Below are 25,229 nucleotides of genomic sequence, written 5' to 3'. Positions count from 1 at the left end.
CACGATGTATGAAATACAGACAGCGGGAAGAACCTATCAATAGCATTTACAATGGAGAAAAATATGTTAAAAAGATTATGTTGGATATTATGGAAACTTTTGATCAATTCCAAAAAGTGTTTAATATTTGTATTATATAATCATATAATATATTACGCATTTGTGTTGACTTATAAAAAATTAAAAATTAAAAATAAAAAAAAGAAATAAACGTGAAAAATACATTAAAAAAACGTGAAAAACGTGGGGAATAAACGACACTATTCATTTGTATGTTAGGCATATGCATAAATTGTAGCCTATTCTTCAAAAATCAAAGTGTTGATTAGAATCATGTGGCAAGCCTAGAATACACATGGATCCACTCCACCCGCACGCCCCTACAAACTCATCGGATGGAGACGGGGGGGTTCTCTGCTAGCGCTCTCCTCTCTACACACACGACGACGCACGGGGTTCCGACTCCGACGCAGAGATTACCATAATGAAACAAGTCTGGTAGAATAAAGTGGGATTCTCCGTGGTGCTGCAGGAACATGAGCGTCTCTCCACAAGTCTATATTCCGTTGCAGCACGTTCTATTTAGTTTGGGGAGACAAAGAAAAACATGTCGCCAACTTCTGTAGTCGAACATTTCTTGTTTTGTAATAGAAGACGAGGCGCACTTAAACTTTAGATGGATCGGAGTATGGGACGTTCGTTTCTTCGCTCTTCGAAGCCGTACAAACACGTAATGAAATGATTCCTTGTGTTGCCTAAAATTCAGTTTAATAACAATTAAACTCATTATTCCAACATCCTCTGATGTTTGCTGGATATCATTGAGACACATTATGGACACAGAATGTTGGATTCCATCAAGTATTGACTGAGGACGCGCCGTTGAGGAACATTAACACTCCATAGAAACAGGCTCATCACTGTTCCCAAAGTCTACAGGAATGGGGCCTTCCGTAGTATTACTCGTCGTTGCGGTTTTCGGTAAGAGACATTACAATATGTGTTTTACTGAATTTATAATAATGGTGTTCGCTGTCTAATTCTAACTTTTCAAGTAACTGTAAAATAGAAATGTTCCTTTTTTAAATAATTGAATATTACTTTTAATTGGAGTCTATATGAAATCCCCTCCTAAACAATAGTGTGCACAAGCGCACGCACACATAATTATGATGTTAGTTCATCAATTTGGTTTCCGCAATTACTATTACTAGATGTTATAGACCCTCCGTATATTACTAGATGTTATAGACCCTCCATATAGGGCCAAACTATACCTCATTAGGCCATAGTCTTGTGTAACCTTTGTTTAACCTTCATTTAACTAGGCAAGTCAATTAAGAACAAATTCTTATTTACAATGACCGCCTACAACCCCGGCCAAAACCCGGACGACGCTGGGCCAATTGTGCGCCGCCCTATGGGATTCCCAGCCACGTTCGGTTGTGATACAGCCTGGTTTGGGCTTCATGTACATATATTTAGACTGTAACTAATTTTCTAAATATTTTTTCTCTATTTGGCCTGATAATTGTATAATATGGTAAAATACCCATGAGTCGAAAAGTTGTCACCAGAATTGAAACGAGTATTTGGTAATGACCAATGTGTTTGGCCAAATTGCTGGACATATTTGAGGCAAAGAAAGTAATAAAAGCGTAGCCATGGCAACAGGGTAGATGAACACAATGGGAGACAGGGCCCAACTACTCGAAACATTTCTACTAGCTCACACACACACACACACACACACACACACACACACACACACACACACACACACAATCCCTCTCTCTCTGTCTAACAGTAGAGTACTGAACTTAAACTGACCTGTTCAAATGACTTGGCCACCACTTCAAATGAGCTACGAGATAAAAATACCTTTTAGAATCCACTTACCCATAAGTGTGTTTAAGTGAATCTAACATTCAATTAAGTGGGACTTTATTGCAGCCTATCCCTACAGTAGTGACACCAGGCTCTCAGGCTGGATCCGTGTAGGCTGTAAAACCAGACTGTCAGACTGGATCAGTGTCGACTGTAGAACCAGGCTGTCAGACTGGATCAGTGTAGACTGTAAAACCAGGCTGTCAGACTGGATCAGTGTAGACTGTAGAACCAGGCTGTCAGACTGGATCAGTGTAGGCTGTAAAACCAGACTGTCAGACTGGATCAGTGTAGACTGTAGAACCAGGCTGTCAGACTGGATCAGTGTAGACTGTAAAACCAGGCTGTCAGACTGGATCCGTGTAGACTGTAGAACCAGGCTGTCAGACTGGATCAGTGTAGACTGTAAAACCAGGCTGTCAGACTGGATCAGTGTAGACTGTAGAACCAGACTGTCAGACTGGATCAGTGTAGACTGTAAAACCAGGCTGTCAGACTGGATCCGTGTAGACTGTAGAACCAGGCTGTCAGACTGGATCAGTGTAGACTGTAAAACCAGGCTGTCAGACTGGATCAGTGTAGACTGTAAAACCAGGCTGTCAGACTGGATCCGTGTAGACTGTAGAACCAGGCTGTCAGACTGGATCAGTGTAGACTGTAAAACCAGGCTGTCAGACTGGATCAGTGTAGACTGTAAAACCAGGCTGTCAGACTGGATCAGTGTAGACTGTAAAACCAGGCTGTCAGACTGGATCCGTGTAGACTGTAAAACCAGGCTGTCAGACTGGATCAGTGTAGACTGTAAAACCAGGCTGTCAGGCTGGATCCGTGTAGACTGTAAAACCAGGCTGTCAGACTGGATCCGTGTAGACTGTAAAACCAGGCTGTCAGACTGGATCCGTGTAGACTGTAAAACCAGGCTGTCAGACTGGATCAGTGTAGACTGTAAAACCAGGCTGTCAGACTGGATCAGTGGGCCATGGTCAAAAGTAATGCACTACATAGGGAATAGGGTGGCATTTGGGACAGAACCCAGATCAGAGTTACGTAATGGACGGACAGACTGTATTTGTATTTATCACCATTAGTTCCTGCCAAGGCAGCAGCTACTCTTCCTGGGGTTAATTATGGATCCCCATTACTTCCTGCCAAGGCAGCAGCTACTCTTCCTGGGGTTTATTATGGATCACCATGAGTTCCTGCCAAGGCAGCAGCTACTCTTCCTGGGGTTTATTATGGATCACCATTAGTTCCTGCCAAGGCAGCAGCTACTCTTCCTGGGGTTTATTATGGATCCCCATTAGTTCCTGTCAAGGCAGCAGCTACTCTTCCTGGGGTTTATTATGGATCACGATTAGTTCCTGCCAAGGCAGCAGCTACTCTTCCTGGTGTTTATTATGGATCACCATTAGTTCCTGCCAAGGCAGCAGCTACTCTTCCTGGGGTTAATTATGGATCCCCATTAGTTCCTGCCAAGGCAGCAGCTACTCTTGCTGGGGTTTATTATGGATCACCATGAGTTCCTGCCAAGGCAGCAGCTACTCTTCCTGGGGTTTATTATGGATCACCATTAGTTCCTGCCAAGGCAGCAGCTACTCTTCCTGGGGTTTATTATGGATCCCCATTAGTTCCTGTCAAGGCAGCAGCTACTCTTCCTGGGGTTTATTATGGATCACCATTAGTTCCTGCCAAGGCAGCAGCTACTCTTCCTGGGGTTTATTATGGATCACCATTAGTTCCTGCCAAGGCAGCAGCTACTCTTCCTGTGGTTTATTATGGAGCCCCCTTTAGTTCCTGCCAAGGCAGCAGCTACTCTTCCTGGGGTTTATTATGGATCCCCATTAGTTCCTGCCAAGGCAGCAGCTACTCTTCCTGGGGTTTATTATGGATCCCTATTAGTTCCTGCCAAGGCAGCAGCTACTCTTTCTGGGGTTTATTATGGATCCCTATTAGTTCCTGCCAAGGCAGCAGCTACTCTTCCTGGGGTTTATTATGGATCCCCATTGGTTCCTGCAGCAGCTACTGTTCCTGGGGTTTATTATGGATCCCCATTAGTTCCTGCCAAGGCAGCAGCTACTCTTCCTGGGGTTTATTATGGATCCCCATTAGTTCCTGCAGCAGCTACTGCTCCTGGGGTTTATTAATATGATGACTTGCAACTCGACTTTGACATTAACACCAATGACTCGTGACTTGACTTGGACGTGAGCCTTATGACTCCACCTGCCCTGATACCCTTCCCAACCCTCCCCGGCCCTCTCCAACCCTCCCCGACCCTCCCCAAGCCTCCCCGGCCCTCCCCAACCCTCCCCAAGCCTCCCCAACCCTCCCCGGCCCTCCCGGACCCTCCCCAAGCCTCCCCGGCCCTCCCCAAGCCTCCCCGACCCTCCCCAACCTTCCCCGGCCCTCCCCAACCCTACCGACCCTCCCCAAGCCTCCCTGGCCCTCCCCGACCCTCCCCAAGCCTCCCCGACCCCCCACAAGCCTCCCCGGCCCTCCCCAAGCCTCCCCAAGCCTCCCCGACCCTCCCCGACCCGATTACAGACGGAGGCACAACAACTTCCAACTTTGTTCGACATTTGAAGCTGCACAAAGAACAGTAAATCGTGGCTAATATAGCCGGCAGCTATCCATCACACGAGGTTGTGTGTTTATGAGTGTGTGTAACTTGTTTCATGGGTTTCTTTTTGCCTGGCTTGTGATGTCTGGAGCCTGTATGGTTATCTGCTCTCCTCACTGCTTGTGATGTCTGGAGCCTGTATGGTTATGTGCCCTCCTCACTGCTTGACTTGATTAGACTTTCAGATTGACTCGCCACCACGCTGTTTGAAGCTGGAAAAGATCAAATGAGCACATTTGTGGCAGAGTGCCTCCTAGATTGGTTGTGTACTCTTCCTAACCTGCTGATTACGGGGGGTGCTTGAACCTCTGATTGTGTTTATGCTTCACACAAATCCCCCCCCCCCCCCCCCCCCTCTCGGCTGTCCTCTACCGTTTTGATCTTTCTCTCTTCTGATAATGAATGAAGAACGGCGGTTTATTTCATCTGAGGCACCGCATTCAGATACAGTTTACCAGATAGAAATGCAATTTATAGATCTGTACTCGATTCTCTATTCTACACGGCAAAGGCTGTTGTAGGTGATGTATTTCTATGCAACCACCCCACATGACCCGACTCGGCCTACCACGCCTGTCCCGCTGTCACAGAGAGATAGTGGGGGGCGGGGGGTTCTTTCTCATGTCTAACCATGTATTTACATGGAAATATAACGTTTATTTGGAAAGTAATGAATATCTAGATTTTTTATTTTAAAGCTTTCATGATTTGCGTAAATATAACATACTTTTACTCTTGTTTCAAATATGACATGGTATTACATTTGGTGAAGAGCACATTATGACTTGTTTAGGACTTGAGATTTGCCTTGATACTTGACAGTCTTGACTTGACTCGGACTTGCCTGTCTTGACTTGGGACTTGAGTGCTAAGACTTGTGACTTGTAAAACAATGACTTGGTCCCACCTCTGGAACCTGGTAATATCAGGAACAGCACCATCTAGTGGTCAGAACCTGGTAATATCAGGAACAGCACCATCTAGTGGTCAGAACATGGTAATATCAGGAACACACCATCTAGTGGTCAGAACCTGGTAATATCAGGAACAGCACCATCTAGTGGTCAGAACCTGGTATTATCAGGATGTAGGATGGGACATAAACCTAATACATTCAATGACTAATTTCTCTGACTAAATTAATTGAGAATACATTACATAGGATGAAGAAACAACACTCCAAGCCGCAGCTCCATGCTACTTGTCAGACAAAGAGGGGGGGGGGGGGGGCTTTTGAGCATTTCTTACTCATTGTTAGAAAAATGTCTGGTCCAAATCGGATGTTAGGTACTATATTTATTTAGATAAGGGCCTAATTACTTTATTTAAATTGACTGATTTCTTTATATGAACTGTAATTCAGTAAAATCTTTGAAATTGTTCCATGTTGCATTTATATATTTGTTCAGTGTATATGAATTCTATAAATTAAGATGGCCAATTTGGATTTAATCAATTAGCTTAATTTCTCAGATATTAAATTATATTTCATCAACATAATGTCACAGGAATGCTGATCTTATCTGTTTCTAACTACAGAAACGATTTCAGAACAATCTGAGATGGTGGGTGTCATGGCTTGCTGAAATGACATGGATTGACCATAAATCAAAGAGAGCCACCGAGCTCCCAGCAGAGCTCTAGATCACAGAGAAACTTTCCAGTTGTTTTTTAAATCTAAATAAAAGAGAACCACCAAGCTCCTGTAACAGTATAACTTTAGACCGTCCCCTCGCCCATACCCGGGCGCGAACCAGGGACCCTCTGCACACATCAACAACAGTCACCCACGAAGCATCGTTACCCATCGCTCCACAAAAGCCGCGGCCCTTGCAGTGCAAGGGGAACCACTACTTCAAGGTCTCAGAGCAAGTGACGTCACCGATTGAAACACTATTTAGCGTGCACCACCGCTAACTAAGCTAGCGTTTCACATCCGCTACACTCCCAGCAGAGCTCTAGATCACAGAGTAACTTTCCAGTTGGTTTTCTATCTATATCAAAGAGAACCACCGAGCTCCCAGCAGAGCTCTAGATCACAGAGAACCTTTCCAGTTGTTTTATAATCTAAATAAAAGAGAACCACCGAGCTCCCAGCAGAGCTCTAGATCACAGAGAACCTTTCCTGTTGGTTTTCTATCTATATCAAAGAGAACCACCGAGCTCCCAGCAGAGCTCTAGATCACAGAGAACCTTTCCAGTTGTTTTATAATCTAAATAAAAGAGAACCACCGAGCTCCCAGCAGAGCTCTAGATCACAGAGAACCTTTCCTGTTGGTTTTCTATCTAAATCAAAGAGAATCACCGAGCTCCCAGCAGAGCTCTAGATCACAGAGAAACTTTTCCAGTTGACACAGAACCACCAGTGAGTGAATGAGTCCATCTCCAAGACAAACGGCAATGTTGTGACAATGTTCCCGACCTGTAGTCTAGTACTCAGGGTATGTATTTTATCTTTTAAAAGTGGTATTTCCTGCTGGTATGCACGTTCTGAAAATAATGTAGTTATATTTACAGTTTTTATATAGTTACATGTGAAGTTATTGGCACACAGTTTGTGACTAGTATGTAAGGGCTGGGTATCAGGTGCAACAGTACAGGATCAGATACCAACGAGCTGTTGGTCACATTTCAAGGAAGCTATTCAGGGAAACATATCGAGGAAACTCTTCGAGGAAACTCTTCGAGGAAATACTCGACAACACATGCCCCTGATGTCATTTATGCCTAGGAGACTATAGTCGAATGACGTTGTCCACTTGAAAGAGTACCTGCTGTATATAAGGACTCCATACCACATTCATAACCCATACAAACCACAAACATAACCCATACAAACCACAAATCATAACCCATACAAACCACATTCATAACCCATACAAACCCCATTCATAACCCATACAAACCCTGTCATAACCCATACAAACCCCATTCATAACCCATACAAACCCTGTCATAACCCATACAAACCCCATTCATAACCCATACAAACCCTGTTCATAACCCATACAAACCCCATTCATAACCCATACAAACCCTGTTCATAACCCATACAAACCCCATTCATAACCCATACAAACCCTGTTCATAACCCATACAAACCCCATTCATAACCCATACAAACCCCATTCATAACCCATACAAACCCTGTCATAACCCATACAAACCCCATTCATAACCCATACAAACCCTGTTCATAACCCATACAAACCCCATTCATAACCCATACAAACCCCATTCATAACCCATACAAACCCCATTCATAACCCATACAAACCCTGTTCATAACCCATACTAACCACATTCATAACCCGTACAAACCCTGTTCATAACCCATACTAACCACATTCATAACCCGTACAAACCCCGTTTATCACCCATACAAACCGCATTCATTACCCATACAAACCACATTCATTACCCATACAAAGCACATTCATTACCCATACACAGCACATTCATTACCCATACAAAGCACATTCATCACCCATACAAACCACATTCATCACCCATACAAACCACATTCATCACCCATACAAACCACATTCATAACCCATACAAACTCCGTTCATAACCCATACAAACCCCATTCATAACCCGTACAAACCACATTCAAAACCCGTACAAACCACATTCAAAACCCGTACAAACTCCATTCATAACCCATACATACCACATTCATAACCCATACACACCACATTCATAACCCATACAAACCACATTCAAAACCCATACAAACCACATTCATAACCCATACACACCACATTCATAAACCATACAAACCACATTCATCATCCATACAAACCACATTCATCACCCATACAAACCACATTCATAACCCATACACACCACATTCATAAACCATACAAACCACATTCATCACCCATACAAACCACATTCATAATCCATACACACCACATTCATAACCCATACAAACCACAATCATAACCCATACAAACCACATAACCCATACAAACCACATTCATAACCCATACAAACCACATTAATAACCCGTACAAACCACATTCATAAGCAGTACGGAGAAGTATTTCATAATGTCTATGGGTAAATGTAATGTTTATAGGCTAAATGTAATGGTTATAAGCTAAATTAAATGGTTATAGGCTAAATTAAATGGTTATAGGCTAAATGTAATGTTTATAGGCTAAATGTAATGGCTATGGCTAAATGTATAGGTTATAGGTTAAATGTAATGGCTATGGCTAAATGTATAGGTTATAGGCTAAATGTAATGGTTATAGGCTAAATGTAAAGAGTTAAAGGTTGAGACTGAATCTGCGTCTCTCACATGGATCTGCAGATCATTCCATCGCTGGAGGATTCTGTTTAAGGTCTAATACTACGGGTAATGGAGTCGCCAGTGACTAGAGTTTTCAATTTGTCAGAGCTAATGGTGGGAGGCTTCGGCGTCTCAGTCGGAGTCAGAGGCCGAGCCTTCTCTGGTCTCTCCTCCCTCAGAGAAGGCTCGGCCTCTGACTCCGACTCGTTGCTTAGTGAGGAGAACAAGTTGAAAGTTTCTATCGGCTGGAGGCAAGTTCGAGTCAAGACCATCAAGACCATCAAGACAAGTCTCGAGTCCTAAACTTTGAGTTTTGAGTCCTAAACAAGTCAATGTGCTCTTCACCAAATAGCCTTTGCTTTCCTAACTTACCGCGTGTATTGGTTCCTGACTTCCCTGAAAAGCTGCATATCGCGGGGACTATTCGATGCTAGTGCAGTCCGCCACAGGATGTTTTTGTGCTGGTCAACGGCAGTCAGGTCTGGAGAGAACCAGGGGCTATATCTGTTCTTAGTTCTACATTTTTTGAATGTGTCATTCTTATTTAAGATGGTGAGGAAGGCACTTTTAAAAAACAACCAGGTATCCTCTACTGACGGGATGAGATCAATATCCTTCCAGGATACACCGGGCCAGGTCGATTAGAAAGGCCTGCTCGCTGAAGTGTTTCAGGGAGCGTTTGACAGTGATGAGGGGTGGTCGTTTGACAGTGATGAGGGGTGGTCGTTTGACAGTGATGAGGGGTGGTCGTTTGACAGTGATGAGGGGTGGTCATTTGACAGTGATGAGGGGTGGTCGTTTGACCGCTGACCCATTTCGGACGCAGGCAATGAGGCAGTGATCGCTGAGATCCTGGTTGAAGACAGAAGAGGTGTATTTAGAGGGCAGGTTGGTCAGGATGATATCTATGAGGGTGACGATGTTTACGCATTAAGGGTTGTACCTGGTAGGTTCCTTGATAATTTGTATTGGAGAAGAAGAGCCTATTCGAACTGGTTGTCAAGGAAGATGTTTTCTGAAGACTTAAAATGACTGAGTATTAAGCACATTATCCATATGAAGTCACCAATGACATGTTACAAATAAAGACTCGTTTGTCAAAGTGCTGTGAGCAGGGTTCGAAAACGGGGAGACCGCATTGGATTTCAAGTCTAACGCCTTAAATCGCTCGGATCTCGCAGCTTGCTGAGTCTCCCTACAAAAACAAAAAGTATCCACCACCATATTTTACAGTAGGTGTGGGGTTATTTTCTGCTTGTGCATTCTCAGTTCAATGCTAAACCAACACACTGGTGGTTACAAACACTAAGTTGACTTTGCCTTTAAACAGCTTGGAAAATTCCAGAACATGATATCATGGCTTTAGAAGCTTCTGATAGGCTAATTGACATCATTTGAATCAATTGGAGGTGTACCTGTGGATGTATTTCAAGGCATCTCAGACTGTGGCTTAGGTCTAGTCATTGACGTTATGTGTAAATTGTTCCCAGGAAACAATGATTCCTACTAAGCACTTTTTTTTTGTTTAAATGAGTAGAACATATGCTGGTGCTAACAACTCTTGTTGCCACTGTTGAGTGCCTTACTAATTATAGCCTATTGTCTACGTTGACTCCCATTAGGTCTGGCTGAGGGTTTGTAACCTATTGTCTACGTTGTCTCACATTAGGTTGGACTGAGGGTTTGTAACCTATTGTCTACGTCGACTCCCATTAGGTTGGACTGACGGTTTGTAACCTATTGACTCCCATTAGGTTGGGCTGAGGGTTTGTAACTTATTGTCTCTGTTGACTCCCATTAGGTTGGGCTGAGGGTTTGTAACCTATTGTCTCTGTTGCCTCCCATTAGGTCTGGCTGAGGGTTTGTAACCTATCGTCTCTCATTAGGTTGGACTGAGGGTTTGTAACCTATTGTCTCTGTTAACTCCCATTAGGTTGGGCTGAGGGTTCGTCCCTCCACTACTCAGAGGGCCGCTCTAACCGCCTGCTGTCCCTGGAGAAGACGTTTGGTCGTCCTGCTAAACACTCCCAGTGTCACCACATGTTGAAGCATCTCCACCACGGGGCCCGGATCACCGTCCAGATTCCCCCCAACATAGAGGGACACTGGGTCTCCACCAGGTACGACTAAACCAGGCTCCAAACCTAGCCCCAACCCTAGCCTCAACCCTAACTCAAATCCTAATCCTAACTCCAACCATAACCCTAGCGTCAACCCTAACCCTCAACCCTAACTCTAATCCTAACACTAAATCCAACCCCAACTCTAACCCTAGCCTCAACCCTAACCTCAACCCTAACTCCAGAAATAATGGGGTGCAAAGGAGCAAAATAAATAAATAAATACAGTAGGGGAAGAGGTAGTTGTTTGGGCTAAATTATAGATGGGCTATGTACAGGTGCAGTAATCTGTGAGCTGCTCTGACAGCTGGTGCTTACAGCTGGTGAGGGAGATAAGTGTTTCCAGTTTCAGAGATTTCTGTAGTTCGTTCCAGTCATTGGCAGCAGAGAACTGGAAGGAGAGGTGGCCAAAGGAAGAATTGGTTTTGGGGGTGACCAGAGAGATATACCTGCTGGAGCGCGTGCTACAGGTGGGTGCTGCTATGGTGACCAGCGAGCTGAGATAAGGGGGGACTTTACCTTGTAGATGACCTGGAGCCAATGGGTTTGGCGACGAGTATGAAGCGAGGGCCAGCCAACGAGAGCGTACAGGTCGCAGTGGTGGGTAGTATATGGGGCTTTGGTGACAAAACGGATGGCATCCAATTTATTGAGTAGGGTATTGGATACTATTTTGTAAATGACATCGCCAAAGTCGAGGATTGGTAGGATGGTCAGTTTTACGAAGGTATGTTTGGCAGCATGAGTGAAGGATGCTTTGTTGCAAAATAGGAAGCCAATTCTAGATTTAACTTTGGATGGGAGATGTTTGATGTGAGTCTGGAAGGAGAGTTTACAGTCTAACCAGATACTTAGGTATTTGTAGTTGTCCACATATTCTAAGTCAGAACCGTCCAGAGTAGTAATGCTGGACGGGCGGGCAGGTGCAGGCAGCGATCGGTTGAAGAGCATGCATTTGGTTTTACTTGTATTTAAGAGCAGTTGAAGGCCACGGAAGGAGAGTTGTATGGCATTGAAGCTCGTCTGGAGGTTAGTTAACACAGTGTCCAAAGATGGGCCAGAAGTATAGAGAATGGTGTCGTCTGCGTAGAGGTGGATCAGAGATTCACCAGCAGCAAGAGCGACATCATTGATGTATATAGAGAAGAGAGTCGGCCCAAGAATTGAACCCTGTGGCACCCCCATTGAGACTGCCAGAGGCCCGGACAACAGGCCCTCTGATTTGACACACTGAACTCTATCAGAGAAATAGTTGGTGAACCAGGCGAGGCAATCATTTGAGAGACCAAGGCTATCGAGTCTGCCGATGAGGATGTGGTGATTGACAGAGTCGAAAGCCTTGGCCAGGTCAATGAATACGGCTGCACAGTATTGTTTCTTATCGATGGCGGTTAAGATATCGTTTAGGACCTTGAGCGTGGCTGAGGTGCACCCATGACCAGCTCTGAAACCAGATTGCATAGCGGAGAAGGTGCGGTGGGATTCAAAATGGTCGGTAATCTGTTTGTTGACTTGGCTTTCGAAGACCTTAGATAGGCAGGGTAGGATAGATATAGGTCTGTAGCAGTTTGGGTCAACAGTGTCCCCCCCTTTGAAGAGGGAGATGACCGCAGCTGCTTTCCCATCATTGGGAATCTCAGATGATACGAAAGAGAGGTTGAACAGGCTAGTAGGGGTTGCAACAATTTTGGCAGATCATTTTAGAAAGAAAGGGTCCAGATTGTCTAGCCCGGCTGATTTGTAGGGGTACAGATTGTGCAGCTCTTTCAGAACATCAGATGACTGGATTTGGGAGAAGGAGAAATGGGGAAGGCTTGGGTGAGTTACTGTGCGGGGTGCAGGGCTGTTGGCCGGAGTAGGGGTAGCCAGGTGGAAAGCATGGCCAGCCGTAGAAAAATGCTTATTGAAATTCTAAATTATAGTGGATTTATCGGTGGTGACAGAGTTTCCTATCCTCAGTGCAGTGGGCAGCTGGAAGGAGGTGCTCTTATTCTCCATGGACTTTACGGTGTCCCAGAACTTTTTTGAGTTTGTGTTTCAGGAAGCAAATTTATACTTGAAAAAGCTAGCCTTGGCTTTTCTAACTGCCTGTGTATATTGGTTTCTAACATCCCTGAAAAGTTGCATTTTACGGGGGCTGTTCAATGCTAATGCAGAACGCCATAGGATGTTTTTGTGTCGGTTAAGGGCAGTCAGGTCTGGAGAGAACCAAGGGCTATATCTGTTCCTGGTTCTACATTTCTTGAATGGGGCATGCTTATTTAAGATGCTGAGGAAGGTATTTAAAAAAAAATAACCAGGCATCCTCTACTGACGGGATGAGGTCAATATCCTTCCAGGATACCCGGGCCAGGTCGATTAGAAAGCCCTGTTCGCTGAAGTGTTTCAGGGAGCATTTGACAGTGGAGGTCGCTTGACCGCTGACCCATTACGGATGCAGGCAATGAGGCAGTGATCGCTGAGATCTTGGTTGAAAACAGCAGAGGTGTATTTAGAGGGCAAGTTGGTTCGGATGATATCTATGAGGGTGCCCGTGTTTTTAAGGCTTTGGGGTGGTACCTGCTAGGTTCATTGATAATTTGTGTGAGATTGAGGGCATCAAGCTTAGATTGTAGGATGGCCGGGGTGTTAAGCATGTTCCAGTTTAGGTCATCTAGCAGCACGAGCTCTGAAGATAGATGGGGGGCAATCAGTTCACATATGGTGTCCAGAGCACAGCTGGGGGAAGAGGGTGGTCTATAGCAGGCGGCAACGGTGAGAGGCTTGTTTTTAGAGAGGTGGATTTTTAATAGTATAAGTTCAAATTGTTTGGGTACAGACCTGGATAGTAGGACAGAACTCTGCAGGCTATCTCTGCAGTAGATTGCAACACCGCCCCCTTTGGCCATTCTATCTTGTCTGAAAATGTTGTAGTTAGGGATGGAGATTTCAGAGTTTTTGGTGGTCTTCCTAAGCCAGGATTCAGACACGGCTAGAACATCCGGGTTGGCAGAGCGTGCTAAAGCAGTGAATAAAACAAACTTAGGAAGGAGGCTTCTAATGTTAACATGCATGAAACCAAGGCTTTTACGGTTACAGAAGTCGTCAAAAGAGAGCGCCTCAGGAATAGGAGTGAAGCTAGGCCCTGCAGGGCCTGGATTCACCTCTACATCACCAGAGGAACAGAGGAGGAGTAGGATAAGGGTACGGCTAAAGGCTATGAGAATTGGTCATCTAGGACGTCCGGAACAGAGAGTAAAAGGAGGTTTTCTGGGGGCGATAAAATAGCTTCAAGGTATAATGTACAGACAAAGGTATGGTAGGATGTGAATACAGATGTGAATACAGTGGAAGTAAACCTAGGCATTGAGTGATGGTGAGAGAGACATTGTCTCTAGAAACATAATTGAAACCAGGTGATGTCATTGCATGTGTGGGTGGTGGAACTGAAAGGTTGGATAAGGTATAATGAGCAGGGCTAGAGGCTCTACAGTGAAATAAGCCAATAAACACTAACCAGAACAGCAATGGACAAGGCATATTGACATTAAGGAGAGGCATGCTTAGCCGAGTGATCATAAGGGTCCAGGAGTAGTGAGGTTGGTTGGGGTCACGGCGATTCAGACAGCTAGCCGGGCCGTCGGCAGTCCAGCCGTGAAGGCCAAGTGGGGCTCGGCGTCGGCAGTAAAACGGGTCCGGATAGGTGATTGTAGCCCAGGAGTGGCTGATGGAACTCTTCAGCTGGCTCGCTCCGGAATAATTGATGTTTGCTCCGGGACCGACGTAAGCCAATAGTCACTCGGATAGCAGCTAGCTAGCTGCAAGATCCAGGTGTAAATGTCCAGAGCTTGCGGTAGAAATCCAGGGATATGGAGAGAAAATAGGTCCTAACCCTAACTCTAATCCTAAAGCTAACTCTAATCCTAACCCTAGCTCTAATCCTAACTCTAATCCTAACCCTAACTCTAATCCTAACCCTAACTCTAATCCTAACCCCCAACCTTAACGCAACATACAGTGACATTGGCGACGGTATTCAATCAAAGATGCGTTGTAGACAAGCACATTTCTTTTGATTTTTAAGGTAATTTACAGTTGAACCGAAATCTGTAGTGCAGTGTGCTTTTGACTGAATTCCCGTCTCCAACAGATACATTTTCTGTCTGGGGGGGAAATACTCAGACATGTGGGAAAGAATCAGTATGATGTTTACTTTGGAAAACACACAACTCTTAAGTCCTGTCCCCATCCCCCTCTCTCTCTAAGTCCTGTCCCCATCCCCCTCTCTCTCTAAGTCCTGTCCCCATCCCCCCCTCTCTAAGTCCTGTCCCCATCCCCCCCTCTCTAAGTCCTGTCCCCATCCACCTCTCTCTAAGTCCTGTCCCCATCCACCTCTCTCTAAGTCCTCTCCCCATCCACCTCTCTCTAAGTCCTGTCCCCATCCACCTCTCTCTAAGTCCTCTCCCCATCCACCTCTCTAACTCCTCTCCCCATCCATCTCTCTCTCCGTCGGCCAGCTGTGAGGTACGTCCTGGCCCAGAGTTCCTGACGCGGTCGTACCGGTTCTTCCCCAACAACACGTTCCAGGCCAACCAGTTCTACTACATGGACAACCACTGTACCAGCCCCACCTACACCCTGGTGGTCCAGGGACGGCTGAGGCTCAGACAGGCCTCCTGGATCATCAGAGGAGGAACAGAGGCTGACTACCAGATCCACCGCACACAGGTGTGTCTTCCAGCATGACCGTGTGTGTGTGTGTGTGTCTGTGTGTGTTTATACAGTACATGTGTATCTATCCCACTACTCAGGTGGTGTGTCACAGTGCAGAGGTGGCCAAGGACCTGAGCCAGCGGTTGAACCGGAGCTGTCGGGGCACCATGAGGAGCAAAGCACCATGGGAACCCAATGTAAACTATGAGCTGTGGAGTGAGGAGGGTGGCTGTGACTGCTCCAGGGAGCTCAACTTCTCCATGCACGAGTTGCAGGTTAGTGAGGAGGGCTCCGAACTGGAAGGTGGCCGGTTCAAATCCCACTCCAGACTAAATCTGGTTGGGAGCGGGTTGGCAGCTAGATGCCATATCCAGTTGTTGTGTTCTTGAGCAAGGCACTTGACCCTTAGAAACTGCCCAGGGGGCATTGCACCTCTGCTCAGACCACACCAACCTGTCTGTTTATGTCTTTCCAAGGGAGAAAGTAGAAGATAATACATTTCTGTTGGACATTCTTCTAAATTGGACACTAAAGTATCCCCCCCAACCCCCCCGCCTCCTTCTTCTCCCCCCCCCCCCCCCGCCTCCTTCTTCCCCCCCAAACCCTCCTTCTCCCCCCCAAACCCTCCACTTCCTTCTTCCCCCCCAACCCCTCTGCCTCCTTCTCCCCCCCAACCCCTCCACCTCCGCCTCCTTCTTCCCCCTTAACCCCTCCACCTCCGCCTCCTTCTTCCCCCTTAATACCTCCACCTCCGCCTCCTTCTTCCCCCCCAACCCCTCCACCTCTGCCTCCTTCTCCCCCCAACCCCTCCACCTCCACCTCTGCCTCCTTCTCCCCCAACCCCTCCACCTCCACCTCCTTCTCCCCCCCCAACCCCCCCACCTCCGCCTCCTCCCCCCCAACCCCTCCACCTCCGCCTCCTTCTCCCCCCCCAACCCCTCCACCTCCGCCTCCTTCTCCCCCCCAACCCCTCCACCTTCGCCTCCAACCCCTCCACCTCCTTCTCCACCCCCAACCCCTCCACCTCCGCCTCCTTCTCCCCCCCCAACCCCTCCACCTCTGCCTCCTTCTCCCCCCCAACCCCTCCACCTCCGCCTCCTTCTCCCCCCAACCCCTCCACCTCCTTCTCCCCCCAACCCCTCCTTCTTCTCCCCCCTAACCCCCCCTGCCTCCTTCCCCACCAACCCCCCCACCTCCTTCTTCCCCCCCAACCCCTACTTCTTCCCCCCCAACCCCTCCGCCTCCTTCTCCCCCCCAACCCCCCCACCTCCTTCTTCTTCCCCCCCTCCGCCTCCTTCTCCCCCCAACACCTCCTTCTTCCCCCCGCCTCCTTCTTCCCCCCCAAACCCTCCTTCTCCCCCCCAACCCCCCCACCTCCTTCTTCTTCCCCCCCTCCGCCTCCTTCTTACCCCCCCAAACCCTCCTTCTCCCCCCAACCCCTCCTTCTTCCCTCCAACCCCCCCGCCTCCTTCTTCTCCCCCCCTAACCCCCCCTGCCTCCTTCCCCACCAACCCCCCCACCTCCTTCTTCCCCCCCAACCCCTACTTCTTCCCCCCCAACCCCTCCGCCTCCTTCTCCCCCCAACCCCTCCTTCTTCCCTCCAACCCCCCCGCCTCCTTCTTCTCCCCCCCTAACCCCCCCTGCCTCCTTCCCCACCAACCCCCCCACCTCCTTCTTCCCCCCCAACCCCTACTTCTTCCCCCCCAACCCCTCCGCCTCCTTCTCCCCCCCAACCCCCCCACCTCCTTCTTCTTCCCCCCCCTCCGCCTCCTTCTTACCCCCCAACCCCTCCGCCTCCTTCTTCTTCTCCCCCTGCAGCTGCAGCGTGTGGAGAAACAGTACCTCCATCATAACGTGGATCACCTGGTTGAGGAGCTGTTTCTGGGAGACATCCACACTGAGAAATCCCAGAGGATTTATTATAGGCCGTCTAGCTATCAGGCTGCGTTACAACATGCTAAGGTTAGTACTTTACTGTATATCGTTGTGTGTGTGTGTGGTACTTCCACACTGAGCGTGCCCAGAGGATGTGCTACAGACCTAGCTACCAGGAATTCTTCCAGACCTCCAAGGTGAGTATTGCTCTGTCTGTTGTCCACCGCTTAACAGACTTTGGCTTCAGTTGACAATTGTATTGGGTGGCCAGTTCAGTTCTAGGGCCTGTTTGTTCCTTTGTATACAGTTGAAGTCGGGAGTTTACATACACTTAGGTTGGAGTCATTAAAACTCATTTTTCAACCACTCCACAAATTTCTTGTTAACAAACTATAGTTTTGGCAAGTCGGTTAGGACATCTACTTTGTGCATGACACAAGTCATTTTTCCAACAATTGTTTACAGACAGATTATTTCACTTATATAATTCACTGTATCACAATTCCAGTGGGGCAGAAGTTTACATACACTAAGTTGACTTTGCCTTTAAACAGCTTGGAAAATTCCAGAAAATTATATCATGGCTGTGTGTGTGTGGGTGGGTAGAGTCCAGTGTGTGTGGGTGGGTAGAGTCCAGTGTGTGTGGGTGGGTAGAGTCCAGTGTGGGTGGGTAGAGTCCAGTGTGGGTGGGGTAGAGTCCAGTGTGTGTGGGTGGGTGGGTGGGTAGAGTCCAGTGTGTGTGGTTGGGTAGAGTCCAGTGTGTGTGGGTGGGTAGAGTCCAGTGTGTGTGGGTGGGTAGAGTCCAGTGTGTGTGGGTGGGTTGAGTCCAGTGTGTGTGGGTGGGTAGAGTCTAGTGTGTGTGGGTGGGTGGGTGGGTAGAGTCCAGTGTGTGTGGTTGGGTAGAGTCCAGTGTGTGTGGGTGGGTAGAGTCCAGTGTGTGTGGGTGGGTAGAGTCCAGTGTGTGTGGGTGGGTTGAGTCCAGTGTGTGTGGGTGGGTAGAGTCCAGTGTGTGTGGGTGGGTAGAGTCCAGTGTGTGTGGGTGGGTTGAGTCCAGTGTGTGTGGGTGGGTAGTCCAGTGTGTGTGGGTGGGTTGAGTCCAGTGTGTGTGGGTGGGTTGAGTCCAGTGTGTGTGGGTGGGTAGAGTCCAGTGTGTGTGGGTGGGTAGAGTCCAGTGTGTGTGGGTGGGTAGAGTCCAGTGTGTGTGGGTGGGTAGAGTCCAGTGTGTGTGGTTGGGTAGAGTCCAGTGTGTGTGGGTGGGTAGAGTCAAGTGTGTGTGGGTGGGTTGAGTCCAGTGTGTGTGGGTGGGTAGAGTCCAGTGTGTGTGGGTGGGTAGAGTCCAGTGTGTGTGGGTGGGTTGAGTCCAGTGTGTGTGGGTGGGTTGAGTCCAGTGTGTGTGGGTGGGTAGAGTCCAGTGTGTGTGGGTGGGTAGAGTCCAGTGTGTGTGGGTGGGTAGAGTCCAGTGTGTGTGGGTGGGTAGAGTCCAGTGTGTGTGGGTGGGTAGAGTCCAGTGTGTGTGGGTGGGTTGAGTCCAGTGTGTGTGGGTGGGTAGAGTCCAGTGTGTGTGGGTGGGTAGAGTCCAGTGTGTGTGGGTGGGTAGAGTCCAGTGTGTGTGGGTGGGTAGAGTCCAGTGTGTGTGGGTGGGTAGAGTCCAGTGTGTGTGGGTGGGTAGAGTCCAGTGTGTGTGGGTGGGTAGAGTCCAGTGTGTGTGGGTGGGTAGAGTCCAGTGTGTGTGGGTGGGTAGAGTCCAGTGTGTGTGGTTGGGTAGAGTCCAGTGTGTGTGGGTGGGTAGAGTCCAGTGTGTGTGGGTGGGTTGAGTCCAGTGTGTGTGGGTGGGTAGAGTCCAGGGTGGGTTGAGTCCAGTGTGTGTGGGTGGGTTGAGTCCAGTGTGTGTGGGTGGGTAGAGTCCAGTGTGTGTGGGTGGGTAGAGTCCAGTGTGTGTGGGTGGGTAGAGTCCAGTGTGTGTGGGTGGGTAGAGTCCAGTGTGTGTGGGTGGGTAGAGTCCAGTGTGTGTGGGTGGGTAGAGTCCAGTGTGTGTGGGTGGGTTGAGTCCAGTGTGTGTGGGTGGGTAGAGTCCAGTGTGTGTGGGTGGGTAGAGTCCAGTGTGTGTGGGTGGGTAGAGTCCAGTGTGTGTGGGTGGGTTGAGTCCAGTGTGTGTGGGTGGGTAGAGTCCAGTGTGTGTGGGTGGGTAGAGTCCAGTGCAAGAGAGTAAAAAAATATCTATATAAAAAATAAATGTAAAGGGTATTTGCTATATAGCAGTCTTATGGCTTGGGGGAAGAAGCTGTTCGGGGTTCGGTTGGTTCCAGACTTGCCGTTTGCCGTGCGGTAGCTTGCCTTGCGGTAGCTTGCCGTGCGGTAGCTTGCCGTGCGGTAGCTTGCCGTGCGGTAGCAGAGAGAACAGTCTATGACTTGGGTGGCTGGAGTCTTTGACAATGTTTTGGTGCGTTCCTCTGACACCGCCTGGTTTTGAGGTCCTGGATGGCAGGGAGATCGGCCTCAGTGATGTACTGGGCTGTACTCACCACCCTCTGTAGCGCCTTGCGGTCGGGTGCCTTGCAGTTGCCATACCAAGCGGTGATACAGCCAGTCAAGATGCTCTCAATGGTGCAGCTGTAGGACTTTTGGAGGATCTGAGGACCCATATCAAATATTTTTAGTCTCCCTGAGGGAGAAGCTGCTCTCTCTTTACCTCTCTGAATCTTCTCTCCTCCTCCAGAACCATGACCCCGGCTGCGTCGCCTGTCGTATCATCTACCGGTCGGATGAGTTCCACCCTCCCATCCTGGCGCCGCGGGCGGACATGACAGTGGGGCTGACTGGCCAGTGGGTGAGCCAGCGCTGTGAGGTCCGTCCTGAGGTCCTCTTCCTGACCCGTCACTTCATCTTCCATGACAACAACCAGACCTGGGAGGGCCACTACTACCACTACTCTGACCCCATCTGCAAACACCCCTCCTTCAGTATCTACGCTAGAGGGAGGTACAGCCGAGGGACGCACTCTACTAGAGTTATGGGAGGCACGGAGTTCGTCTTCAAAGGTAAAGGGTCAAAGGTTGAGGTTAAACCCTGTTGCGGTTCATTTTGAAGTGTGTGGTTGAGATGTTGATCTGTGTATTTCAGAAAAAAATGGATTACTGAACTCATCTCTTGCATTCTCTCCCTCTCACCCCCTCCAACTCTCCCTCCTACCCCCCCTCCAACTCTTCCTCTCTCCCTCTCACCCCCACTCCAACTCTCCCTCTCACCCCCACTCCAACTCTCCCTCTCACCCCCACTCCAACTCTCCCTCCCACTCTCTTCCTCCCTCCTACCCCCCTCCAACCCTCTCTCCCTCCCTCCTACCCCCCTCCAACTCTCTCCCCCTCCTACCCCCCTCCAACTCTCCCTCCCTCCTACCCCCCCTCCAACTCTTCCTCCCTCCTACCCCCTCCAACTCTTCCTCCCTCCTACCCCCCTCCAACTCTTCCTCCCTCCCTCCTACCCCCCCTCCAACTCTTCCTCCCTCCCTCCAACTCTTCCTCCCTCCCTCCTACCCCCCTCCAACTCTTCCTCCCTCCCTGCTACCCCCCTCCAACTCTTCCTCCCTCCCTGCTACCCCCCTCCAACTCTTCCTCCCTCCCTCCTACCCCCCCTCCAACTCTTCCTCCCTCCCTCCTACCCCCCTCCAACTCTTCCTCCTTCCCTGCTACCCCCCTCCAACTCTTCCTCCCTACCTCCTACCCCCCTCCAACTCTTCCTCCCTACCTCCTACCCCCCCTCCAACTCTCCCTCCCTCCCTCCTACACCCCCTCCAACTCTCCCTCCCTCCCTCCTACACCCCCTCCAACTCTCCCTCCCTCCCTCCTACCCCCCTCCAACTCTCCCTCCCTCCAACTCTTTCTCTCCCTCCCTCCTACCCCCTCTCTCCCTCCCTCCTACCCCCTCTCTCCCTCCCTCCTACCCCCCTCCAACTCTCTCTCTCCCTCCCTCCTACCCCCCTCCAACCCTCCCTCCCTCTCATCCCCTCCAACCCTCCCTCCCTCTCACCCCCTCCAACCCTCCCTCCCTCTCACCCCCTCCAACCCTCCCTCCCTCTCACCCCCTCCAACCCTCCCTCCCTCCCTCTCACCCCCTCCAACTCTCTCTCCCTCCCTCCCTCCTACCCCCCTCTAACCCTCTCCCCCCCCCCCCCCCTCCAACTCTCCCTTCCTCCCTCCTACCCCCCTTCCAGTGAACCACATGCGTGTGATGCCCATGGACCTGGCCACCACTTCTCTCCTCAACGTGTTCAACGGTAACGAGTGTGGCGCCCAGGGCTCCTGGGAGGTCGGAGTTGAACAGGACGTCACCCTGACCAATGGCTGCGTGGCGTTGGGGATCCGCCTCCCACACACAGAGTACGAGCTGTTCCGCATGGAACAGGACGCCCATGGACGATACCTCCTATACAACGGACAGAGACCCTCCGACGGGTCCAGCCCCAACCGTCCGGATAAACGAGCGACTTCGTACCAGATGCCCCTGGTCGAGTGTTCCGCTAGCAGTCAGAGGTCAGAGGGCATGGGAGAGGAGGATGAGGACCGACACCTTAGGCTGAGTAATGGTGGAACACCGTGGAACCAGAACAGCAGGAACTTTGCTGCGGTTCTCACATCGTTGGTTTCACTTCTGTTGTTCCGTTGCCATAGTTAAGGAACAGACTGACTGACTAAAGTCTCACTTTTTTTTACATAGAGACACTGACGAGAGACGTTATAGTGTGAATGTGTACTGTGGAACATGAGAGAGGATTCTATTCTACCCCCGAGATAACGAACTACTGTAGCTTCTACCCTGTGGGAAAGGAGACTGCTTCTGTGACAAAAAGGAACTTGAACTTTTTCAAGGAGCTCTTTTTGGCTCCTTGAACGTTGTGGAAGCTATGGAAGCTGGGGGTTGACAAGGTGGAGGGCGAGTGGAGAGAGGGAGGGCGAGTGGAGAGAGGGAGGGCGAGTGGAGAGAGGGAGGGCGAGTGGAGAGAGGAGGGCGAGTGGAGAGAGGGAGGGCGAGTGGAGAGAGGAGGGCGAGTAGAGAGAGGGAGGGCGAGTGGAGAGAGGGAGGGCGAGTGTAGAGAGGAGGGCGAGTGGAGAGAGGGAGGGCGAGAGGAGAGAGGAGGGCGAGTGGAGAGGAGAGAGGAGGGCGAGGAGAGAGGAGGGCGAGTGGAGAGGAGGGCGGGTGGAGAGAGGAGGGCGAATGGAGTGGAGAGAGGAGGGCGAGTGGAGAGAGGAGGGCGGGTGGAGAGAGGAGGGCGGGTGGAGAGAGGAGGGCGGGTGGAGAGAGGAGGGCGGGTGGAGAGAGGAGGGCGAGTGGAGAGAGGAGGGCGGGTGGAGAGAGGAGGGCGGGTGGAGAGAGGAGGGCGAATGGAGTGGAGAGAGGAGGGCGAGTGGAGAGGAGAGAGGAGGGCGAGTGGAGAGGCGAGAGGAGGGCGAGTAGAGAGGAGAGAGGAGGGCGGGTGGAGAGAGGTAGGGTGAGAGGAGAGGGGAGGGTGAGAGGGGAGGGCGAGTGGAGAGGAGAGAGGAGGGCGAGTAGAGAGGAGGGCGAGTGGAGAGAGGAGGGCGGGTGGAGTGGAGAGAGAAGGGCGGGTGGAGAGAGGAGGGAGAGAGGAGGGTGAGTGGAGAGAGGAGGGCGGGTTGGAGAGAGGAGGGCGAGTGGAGAGAGGAGGGCGAGTGGAGAGAGGAGGGCGAGTGGAGAGAGGAGGGCGGGTGGAGAGAGGAGGGCGAATGGAGTGGAGAGAGGAGGGCGAGTGGAGAGGAGAGAGGAGGGCGAGTGGAGAGAGGAGGGCGAATGGAGTGGAGAGAGGAGGGCGGGTGGAGAGAGGAGGGAGAGAGGAGGGCGGGTGGAGAGAGGAGGGCGAGTGGAGAGAGGAGGGCGGGTGGAGAGAGGAGGGCGAATGGAGTGGAGAGAGGAGGGCGAGTGGAGAGGAGAGAGGAGGGCGAGTGGAGAGAGGAGGGCGGGTGGAGAGAGGAGGGCGGGTGGAGTGAAGAGAGGAGGGCGAGTGGAGAGAGGAGGGCGGGTGGAGAGAGGAGGGCGAGTGGAGAGAGGAGGACGGGTGGAGAGAGGAGGACGGGTGGAGAGAGGAGGGAGAGAGGAGGGCGAGTGGAGAGAGGAGGGCGGGTGGAGAGAGGAGGGCGAGTGGAGAGAGGAGGGCGGGTGGAGAGAGGAGGGCGAATAGAGTGGAGAGAGGAGGGCGAGTGGAGAGGAGAGAGGAGGGCGAGTGGAGAGGAGAGAGCGGGTGGAGAGAGGAGGGCGAATGGAGTGGAGAGAGGAGGGCGAGTGGAGAGAGGAGGGCGGGTGGAGAGAGGAGGGAGAGAGGAGGGCGAGTGGAGAGAGGAGGATGGGTGGAGAGAGGAGGGCGAGTGGAGAGAGGAGGGCGGGTGGAGAGAGGAGGGCGAGTGGAGAGAGGAGAGCGAGGGGAGAGCGAGGGGAGAGAGGAGAGCGAGGGGAGAGAGGAGAGCGAGGGGAGACTAGTTCCATTAATATCTGGGTTCCTTTGAGCTCCGTTATTACAGAGGACGTACTGTTGGTACACCACCTGTAGCAGCCACACTACCACTGATGCTCTGTTGGTAAACCACCTGTAGTAGCCACACTACCACTGATGCTCTGTTGGTAAACCACCTGTAGTAGCCACACTACCACTGATGCTCTGTTGGTACACCACCTGTAGTAGCCACACTACCACTGATGCTCTGTTGGTAAACCACCTGTAGCAGCCACACTACCACTGATGCTCTGTTGGTAAACCACCTGTAGCAGCCACACTACCACTGATGCTATGTTGGTAAACCACCTGTAGTAGCCACACTACCACTGATGCTCTGTTGGTAAACCACCTGTAGCAGCCACACTACCACTGATGCTCTGTTGGTAAACCACCTGTAGTAGCCACACTACCACTGATGCTCCGTATCTGTAATTCAGTGGAAAATTATAAACTGGGTAGTTCGAGCCCTGAATGCTGATTGGCTGAAAGCTGTGGTATATCAGACAATATACTGTACCAACAGGTATGACGCATAACTACTTGTTTACTGCTCTAATTATGTTGGTAACCAGTTTATAACAGCAATAAGGCACCTCAGGGGTTTATTGTATATGACCTAATATATATATATATATATATATATATATATATATATATATATATACACACACACATACACACACACACACACCTTTCGGGCCTTATTGCTTAACTGTAGAAGCACACTGCTCAAAAAAATAAAGGGAACACTAAAATAACACATCCTAGATCTGAATGAATGAAATATTCTTATTAAATACTTTTTTCTTTACATAGTTGAATGTGCTGACAACAAAAATCACACAAAAATGATCAACGGAAATCAAATTTATCAACCCACGGAGGGTCTGGATTTGGAGTCACACTCAAAATGAAAGTGGAAACCCACACTGTGATTGACTTGGAGTTACATTGCGTTATTTAAGTGTTCCCTGTATTTTTTTGAGCAGTGTATCTGGTTGTGTTCATTTCAGACCCACCTTGTATCTGTCGGACAGAAGATGTCTTCTACAGTAATATTAAAAATATCACATTCTTATTGGTACGACAAGTAGATGAAATAAGATACATGTATATGTAAAAAGCAATAATATACTATATTTCATTGTTAGAAAATAATGAAGATGAACGTGAGCTCCCATGTATGGGTTCAGAGTTTAAAACGTTCAGAGTTTAAAGGGTTCAGAGTTTAAA

The 25,229-nt window shown here is 49.6% G+C and overlaps 1 protein-coding gene across 1 annotated transcript; it reads left to right on the top strand.

Annotated features, from left to right (window-relative positions):
- Positions 1-550: 550 nt before the first annotated feature.
- On the top strand, positions 551-22,413 carry LOC139377213 (protein APCDD1-like). The gene is made up of 7 exons (XM_071120214.1): positions 551-981; positions 10,741-10,927; positions 15,424-15,634; positions 15,718-15,894; positions 17,438-17,581; positions 20,211-20,532; positions 21,705-22,413. The coding sequence occupies exons 1-7, from the start codon at positions 942-944 to the stop codon at positions 22,163-22,165; spliced, it is 1,542 nt and encodes a 513-aa protein (XP_070976315.1). The 5' UTR covers positions 551-941; the 3' UTR covers positions 22,166-22,413.
- The last annotated feature ends 2,816 nt before the right edge of the window (positions 22,414-25,229 follow it).

The sequence above is a fragment of the Oncorhynchus clarkii genome, chromosome 20 (assembly GCF_045791955.1).
Source record: "Oncorhynchus clarkii lewisi isolate Uvic-CL-2024 chromosome 20, UVic_Ocla_1.0, whole genome shotgun sequence".
Lineage (NCBI taxonomy): Eukaryota > Metazoa > Chordata > Actinopteri > Salmoniformes > Salmonidae > Oncorhynchus > Oncorhynchus clarkii.
This window is presented reverse-complemented; position numbering and strand designations above follow the sequence as displayed.

Coding starts and splice junctions, on each gene's coding strand:
- LOC139377213 (XM_071120214.1), top strand. CDS start 942: ATGGGGCCTTCCGTAGTATTACTCGTCGTTGCGGTTTTCG. Junction 982..10,740: donor ACTCGTCGTTGCGGTTTTCG/GTAAGAGACATT, acceptor AACTCCCATTAG/GTTGGGCTGAGGGTTCGTCC. Junction 15,635..15,717: donor ACCAGATCCACCGCACACAG/GTGTGTCTTCCA, acceptor CCCACTACTCAG/GTGGTGTGTCACAGTGCAGA.